At 43.1% G+C, this 8394-nt stretch overlaps 1 protein-coding gene across 1 annotated transcript; it reads left to right on the top strand.

The window, feature by feature from the left end:
* Positions 1 to 1253: 1253 nt before the first annotated feature.
* Positions 1254 to 8098, top strand: LOC116330499 (C-1-tetrahydrofolate synthase, cytoplasmic-like). The gene is made up of 12 exons (XM_039598422.1): positions 1254 to 1302; positions 3427 to 3529; positions 3611 to 3695; positions 4458 to 4517; positions 4606 to 4659; positions 4748 to 4884; positions 4993 to 5093; positions 5476 to 5612; positions 5783 to 5894; positions 6148 to 6275; positions 7054 to 7118; positions 7323 to 8098. Exons 2-11 carry the CDS (start codon positions 3429 to 3431, stop codon positions 7099 to 7101), a joined length of 963 nt encoding a protein of 320 aa, XP_039454356.1. The 5' UTR covers positions 1254 to 1302; positions 3427 to 3428; the 3' UTR covers positions 7102 to 7118; positions 7323 to 8098.
* Positions 8099 to 8394: the final 296 nt, after the last annotated feature.

Here is an 8394-nt window from a genome sequence, read left to right as displayed (position 1 = left end):
TACCCGTGTGTTAATATGCATGCATGTGCAGGTACACATGCTTCAAGTATCAATAATGCGCATCAATTCTGTCACTACCCTGCTTTTGCGCACCACTTTCTTATATGCGTTTTTCTTGTTAACACACAGAGTACACACCACTGTGCACAGCGCACGCACACGCAAAGTCAGCTGATCTCATCTGATGCAGATCTGCTCCTTGATCAAGTGACATTTGTCCGGATTTTTGGCACGAGTGGCGTACGATGAGCACCGCAGCTGGATGGCCCGATTTACATACCCAGCGCAGCTGATACTCACCAGAATAATTTACTAAAATTATATGGACTCCTGTTATTAAGTCCAGTTCAGTCTGTTAATGTTGATAACCGTTTCAAACGAACGTTAATAGGTGTGTTGCTAAGCCTAAGAACTTAAATAACAAGCTTGAAATGTACCCGTCCTATTTTCCCCTTTATTGTTTTTTCTCTGTACTGTAAATCTTCTGTCCAAGAAGAAATCTGAGGCTGCTGTTCTGAGAATGAGCTACCAAAGCTTTTTCTGAATAAATCAATAAAGATCCATTTATGGAAAGCTGTGATGAAGGCAGTTTTGTCTTTAATTATATTCAACAATATAACACATTTGACCACTTTTAAATGATTTTTCTAACTTTAATACACTACAGTTAAGGTTATATACCTAATTTCTAGTAAGTGGCCCAGCCCCTCCTATATTTTTATGTATGTGGCCCTCAGTGAAAAAAGTTTGGACACCCCTGGCCTAGACTTTTTCCTCAGTCCAGGCCTGCTGACATCATGTGATGGTGTGAAGCTCAGGCTGTTGTTTGTTGTCATGGAGATTTGTCATCTTTGCCACGTTTTGTAAGCAGCACAGTTTTATCAGCTGCAGTGAGGTTCAGTTTCTTTAGCTAAAACTGTGAAATTTCCAACTTATTGTCAATTTCATGACTTATAAAACTGATAAATTCATCCAGTGCGTTGTGTCCTCTTCTGTCTTTTTGTCTCTTCTTGTGTCTTCTTCTGTCTTTGTTTTTTGATGCAGATAGATTTAAAGGTCCGGCTCTGACAGCTCATCAGAAACACTGATGCTAGCGTATATTAAGGTTTTTTGATGGGTTGTGTTTTGGATTTGATCATCTTTGGCCCTGAAAGCAGAATCTGCAGGTTAGGTCTCTCAGCTCTGTGAGCCTTTCTTCACTTTTCCTTTTATACTACATTTCCCAGAAAGCACCACAGCACCATGTCCTCTGAGCAACCCAGCGTCAGAAGAATGCTGGAAAATGCGGCAGAGTGGCTCCACGTAAGTAAAACCAAGTCCCTCCTCCTCCTCCTCCTCCCTGACAGGCTGCCATCTAATTGGCTGAAAGCAGTGTGGGCTGTCCTTCCTGGTTCCTGCGGTTTGACCTTTGGTCCACCGTCCCAGTATCAATCTGGTTCTCCTGGCCGGTTTGATTCAGTTCTAAGCAGTAATACCTCATACACACACACATTCTCACACAGGCCCAGAATTTCTGACACTTCCACGTAGGTAACCTACATGGAAGTGTCAGAAATTCTGAGTGACTGAAATGTTTTTATTTTAGGTTTTTGTAACAGAGGAACAAACACAGCTCACATCTGTGGAGCTGGAACAAAAAAGTTACTATTATCTTTACCACTGTTATTATGTTTTAGTAATACATGTGAAAGGTGTAGTTGTGTTGAAATACTGGAGGTGAACTGTTAAACCACAGCTGTAAGTGTACGGCCACCATGAATGTTTCTGTGATCAAATACTTATAGTAAATAAAATAACATGAATAAAATTAACAGTCACTGTGGTCCCAGTGTGGGCAGGAAGGAGAGATCATATTTCTTTTATTTTTTCTGATTATTCAAAATCATTGACTTATATAACTATTTCTTTTTTGTCATAGGATAAGTCACATAAACTGACTATACCAAAACAAAAGCTCTGTTACCTTTTAGTTAATCACATGTTATACTCAGCTCAGGAAATGGAACAATGATCAGATTACTTTTTTTGTGTGTTTAAAAGCACAAAGACTTTACATCGTGTGAGATTTGGGCTTTGCTCCTGACTGTGACCCACACACTACATGATCAGTGGACTCCTGCTCAGAAAATCGAGTTGAGCTAGCATGCACTCTGAGCATGTGGACAGGTGTGCAGGTAACTCAGGCAAGTAAGGACCTACATGAGCATAGCCCCTGGAGACCGAGGTGAGATGAGGGGAAGTGTGCAGCTGTCCACATACCCAGCTCAGTCTGATCGATCAATAAGCGATACCCGTTCAGTCAATAATTAACTCCTGTCAGATGCTGTGGCTGCCTCTCTCCCTCCTCACAGAGTATTTTTGTCACTGCTGGGCTTCCTTACTTTGACAGAAGCTCCACAGAGACGGAAACATCTGCTGCAGCTGTTTGTCACTGCCTCTGCTCTGCCTCTCAGGTATGAAGCTGCTGCTCTTTCAGCTCCTCTTTGTGCTTATGCAGCTTTCCTGAAGTTGCCTGAGGTTGCCTGAAGTTTCCTGAAGTTTCCTGAAGTTTCGGGAATCTTGGAAAACGTCCAGCTGCTGGAGGTGAACGTGGCGGTGCTGCAGAGGAGTGTGTGTTTGTGTGAAGCTGCACAAGTCTTGGTTTAATTCTTCTCTGCAGAGCGGCTGTAATCATTAACATGTGAGCTTCACTGTGAGGTTAGAAAAGCAGCTGCGAGTGCTGACAGTGAACTTTAAACAACCCTCCAAACCTTTAATGAAGCTTTTTATGCTTCATTAAAGTTCAGAAAGAGTAAAGATTCTGCAGTTTGAAGCCAGCACAGATTCAGACACTGTCACTCTGTCTTTCTCCGCTTTTCAGTCTCTGCTTACTTTGTGCTGATGATAATGAGGACGAAGATAAAGGGAAACAGTTAAACACGTAGTTTGTGGGAGAGGGCTGCAGTTATTAACCCTGTCCTCCCTGGAGCTGCCTCTCGTGATATCAGAGCTTTCTCTTGCTTTGGGTCCGTCCGAGGCCCCTGCTGGCATTTTGTGCATGTTTGACTTTAAGTTTGCTCGTTTCACTGTTGGGTTGTTTTGTGTCGTCGGCCTCTCTGAGTGCTATCGTCCTAACAGGAAATAAGAGAACATTTAATGTTGATGTCATGAGCTCGTGTGTATCGGTTGGGTCACATCCAGTCTGAGCCGGATAAACGTTCAGAGATGATAAAGACATGAAACGTAAAAACGTCTGCAGGTCTTTTTTCTCAGGAAGGTTTCTGACCTTGTGAATTCTATGCATCGCAGTCACAGCTGATCAAAGTCCCTAAAGCTTGGTTTGCCTATCACCCCTCACATTTCCAGATGTTTCCAGATGTTTTCAGCCATATTATTGATCCTCCTCAGTCAGCTGAAGCTCTTTCTTTCTCTTGCTCTCTCTTTTAGTCATGTTGTCCTTGGCCGCCCACTCGCTCGGTGTCAGGGCCACCGGTTACCAAAGAAGCCTGCGCTCCATAGCAACCGTCATCTCTGGAAACAAAATGTCCAAGTAAGTCTGAACCCACCAGAACGGCGTCGGAGTCCGTTAACTGTCTGACCTTTGACCCCAGCCCTGCGGCTGTGTGTGCAGAATGGTGAGGGAGAGACTGAAAAAGGAGGTGGAGAAGATGACGAATCAGTTCTCCGGGTTCAGACCGGGCCTGGTGGTTCTGCAGGTGAGAGACTGAAGTGCCCCCATCTGGATGGAGCGATACTTCAAACCGATTTTTTCTAATGACCTCACAGTGACCTGATCAGGTCGTTCTCTGAGCTCCGCCGTCATAACTCAGACTAGACTTTACTAGACCTTTACCCAGGGCTGCTCTCTGCAGTTTACCTGTGCACACTTGTTGTCACCTGGCGACAAAAAGCAGTTTTGTTTTAGTGTTTGTGACCAGATGAAACCAGTCAGCTGAACTTTGACCTCCACTCCCAGCTCAGGCTGGAGCTCCTGGTCCTCTCACACAAACGCACAGACATGTGGCCGCCTCCCATCTCGTTTCTGTTTACGGCAGAGCAGTGACCAGGTGACGTGTGCACCTCAATGATATAAATGACAGAACATTAGAAACACCTGTGACTGCTGAGTGCATGGCCATGATTTTCAGTCTATTTGTGAAAAATGGGACAAACCTCCAAAATCTTACAGCAGTTTAACCCGAGGGGACAAAAACGAGCGACCACCAATCAAAGAAGTTCAGTCAGTAAAATTAAAAACGCGAATTATGTAAAAATAAAAAGCTGCAAAGAAGTCGCGCTGCATTTTTCCCTTCGAACCCATATTGAGGCAAGGCAGGAGCTCAGAGCACGATCAGGATGACTCCTGAGCTCCAGAGGAGGAGTAAGGGAGCAGCTCAGGATCCTCCAGGAGACAAACACATCAGAGAATGAGAAGGACCTGCAGGATGGCTATTTTTAACTGTCTGTGTGTGCCACAGGTGGGAGACAGAGACGACTCTAACCTGTACATCAGCACCAAACTGAAGGCTGCAGCTGAGGTGACCAACACACACGCACACACACACACACACACACACACACACACACACACTGTGGGCTGATGCAGCTTCACTTTGTTTCCTGCAGATTGGAATTGAAGCCAAACACATCCGGCTGCCGAACACAACCACGCAGGACGAGGTCTTCATGCATCATCTTCATTGTCATCATCTTTTCTCCATGACGTGATCGAAGGTCTGATCGGTTTTTGTTTTCTGTCGCGCTGCAGGTGCTGCACAGCATCATATCTGTGAACGAGAACGTGTGCGTACACGGTCTAATCGTGCAGCTGCCACTGGACTCCACCAACCGCATCGACACCGAGCTCATCACCAACACCGTGTCCCCGCAAAAAGACATAGACGGGTCAGTGAGCGCATCACTTCCTGTGTTCATCACCAAACACTCATCACTAACTGTGTGTGTGTGTGTGTGTGTGTGTGTGTGTGTGTGTGTGTGTGTGTGTGTGCGCAGGCTGAGCTGCATTAATGCAGGTAAACTGTCTCGAGGAGATCTGAACGACTGCTTCATCCCATGCACCCCCAACGGCTGCATGGAGCTCATCAGACAGACAGGTAGCAGCACACTGGGAACACTGGGAACATTGGGAATTCTGAGAACATTCAGACTGCTGGGAACACTGAGAATACTGAGAACATTCAGAACTTTGGGAACATTGGGAATTCTGAGAACATTCAGAAAGCTGGGACCATTGGCAAAACTGAGAACATTCAGAACATTGGGAACACTGGGAACATTGTTTCACTCGTTGAAAGCAGTGGATGCGTCTCCTGGGGATAAACGGTAGTTATGTGTAAAGACCTGCTGCAGACACATGATTGTAACCACATGATTGTAAATCTAAAATCATGTGTTTGTTGTTCATCTGACATACAAACATCATCACTGACAGTTCCAGTAAAAAACATTTGCCTGTGACTTCCTGTACCTGTGCAGGCATGTCTGTGGCGGGGAAGCACGCTGTGGTTATTGGTCGCAGTAAAATCGTTGGCGCTCCGATGCACGACCTGCTGCTGTGGAACCACGCCACTGTGACCACCTGCCACTCAAAGACACCTGACCTACCTGAGCAGGTAACAACATGCAGACACAAAATGAATCATGAAATGAATAAAAGCTAACCTAAAAGAAGCAAAATGAAAAAGTGAAAATTCAAACAAGATCACCTTTAAAATCAAACAGAACAGACTGCCTCCATCATTCAAACACTTCTTGCGTCTGATTATGTGTTTCCTGTCTGCAGGTGGGCAGGGCTGATATCCTAGTGGTGGGGGCTGGCAGAGCAGAGATGGTGAGAGGAGAGTGGGTGAAGGAGGGTGCCGTGGTCATCGACTGTGGAATTAACCATGTCCCCGGTATCAGTGTCCCCTAACGCTTATTGACTTCCTTTTTCCAGCCACCAGCTTTTTTTTCTTCTTTTATTTTAACCAATCAGAAGCAGGATTGTTTCCACAGGAACCCCAGCTGAGTGGAAACAATCCTGCGAGTGAATCAATCCTAAAATGATCTGCAGTGGAAAATATAAAACAATGACCAAGTTTAGCTCTGAGCTTTTAAACTGCAATTCTTTAAAATGATTCACTCTGTGACCTTTGACCCCTGCAACAGATGAGACAAAGCCCAGTGGTAAGCGAGTGGTTGGAGACGTTCACTACTCCTCCGCCAGTCAGAGAGCAGGATACATCACACCTGTTCCAGGAGGGGTGGGGCCAATGACGGTGGCCATGCTCATGGAGGTATTTATTTTATTTTATTTTATTTTATTTTATTTATTTATCTTTTTATGTTTTTATTTTTGTTTTCTTTTTCAAGGTCATGAAATTTTACTCTTTTAGTTTTGAGCATTACATACTTATATTTTTTTTTTTATCAAATTCAAATGAAGTCAAATCATTTTAGATGCATGAAAGATAAAAACTTAAACAGGTTAAATGATCTCCTCATAAGAGCTCTGTCATCCAATCAGAACACAGCTTTTTAACATGTGAAGAATTCAGATGTTTATCAGAACAGCTAAAATAAAGTGGACAGAGTGTTTGAAGCCTCTAAACATTTTATTAAATACAGTCAGGGCCATAAATATTTGGACAGAGATTTTTTTTTCTAATTGTGGTTCTGTACATTACCACAAATAATTAATTAATTTTAAAGGAAACAACTCAGATATAGTTGAAGTGTAGACTTTCAGCTTTAAGTCAGTGACTGGCACACTGACTGCATGCTGTATGTGCAGAACAACGTGAAAACAGTAGAAAACATGGAGCCTGATGGTCTAAGATTTAATAGGTCAGATAAAGATTTAAACAGTCAGATATGCAGACAGATATGTCTGCATATCGGCTGATCTGGATCTCAGCTGAAACTGTAAACAGCAACTTGGGAAACAAACACACAAATCTGAGGAGTTTCAGAGGAGACACAGTGAAAATGGGGGTGGTCGTAAAGCCGGAGGATTGGGAGTGTTGGCAGGGTTGACGGTTAATCGGTCCCTATTGTGGTTTTTCTTTCTTTCAGAATACGGTGCAAAGTGCTCAGCGCTTCCTCCTGAAGTTGAGGAGGTGAAACATCGACACTGACGGGTAAAACTTGGCTCAAACTCTCAAATTCCATCCAGGGTTTCCACTAAATTTATCAGAATTGATTTATTGTCATGATCAGCTTAAACTCCGATGACATCAGAGTTTTTGTCACTGAAGGACACTCTGCAACCAAAAAAACTGTACAGGTATAAATGATTAAATGTGTTTTTGTTTGGGTTCTGCACTTTGTTTGTATCCCTGCAGGCAGACAGGTGTGGACAGGTGAACAGCTCATACACAGAGATGACATCGTCATAATGAAAGCAGAAACACTTCCTGTTTCAGAGGCTGAACTCGTCCGTATTTTTTCTTTTGTCTTAATTTTTTTCTGTAATGTGTTTCCTGATCTGAGAGATTTCTAACATCTGTCAAAGCTTTACTGTGACTCCAGCAGGATCTCAGAGTTCAGACGCACTGAGCTCGATGAAGCCGTGGATGCTGCGCTCTCCTGCAGTATTAAAGCAGGTGTAAGGACATGCCTAGCATTTATTTATTTTCATCCTTTTGTCACTTTGATTTTTAAATAGTAAAAATCTTTTACCTTATATAAAAAATCTCTGACAGTAACAGTTTCTGTACTTTCAGTTTAAAAGAAGTGATGGATAAGAACTTTGTGGGGCTTTCATTGTGAAAAGCTGCAGCTTTGACTCAATTAGGCTTCATATGAACATTCTTGAATGCAATGTGTTACCTTCACATGTTCACCTTCAAAATCATCAGCAGTTCTGTTTACTCAGGGATCAGAGGTTGTTGTCATGGAAACAGTCAGCTGCTTTCTGCTGGCAACTGAAGTCAGGCAGACTAATCAGAGATCTATGAAGGGTCAATGTATTGGTTATTGGCAGAAAGGATCATTAATATTATTTTATTAGAACACGTGTCTGAGGTTTCATCATGTAAATAACGTGTAAATCTGAAAATTACCTTCTAATTGTACTTTGTACTTTGAAGTGTTCAATAAAGTTAAGCATTCAAACTCATTTATACATTCTGTTATTTTTATTAGAGACACAAACCCGAAGAACAAAAACATCTGACTGCATATAAAACATGGATGACGGCGAGAAACACTGCACACCATAATGTTTGTCATCTCTCCCCAAATTTGACGGACGGGACCAAAATCTCCAAAATAAACTTCCTGTTTGACTCGGAGCTGAGAGCAGAGACTCACAGATCGGTAGCACATGAGTGCAAGTTTAAGGAGCTCCATTCATCTTTTCTATGCACAGAAAACAGAACATCAGCGAGAGCCTTGAGTTCACATGGTGAGAAT

Source organism: Oreochromis aureus, linkage group 15 (genome assembly GCF_013358895.1).
Source record: "Oreochromis aureus strain Israel breed Guangdong linkage group 15, ZZ_aureus, whole genome shotgun sequence".
NCBI lineage: Eukaryota > Metazoa > Chordata > Actinopteri > Cichliformes > Cichlidae > Oreochromis > Oreochromis aureus.
The sequence above is the reverse complement of the archived record's forward strand: the minus strand, read 5'-3'. Positions and strand labels throughout refer to the sequence as shown.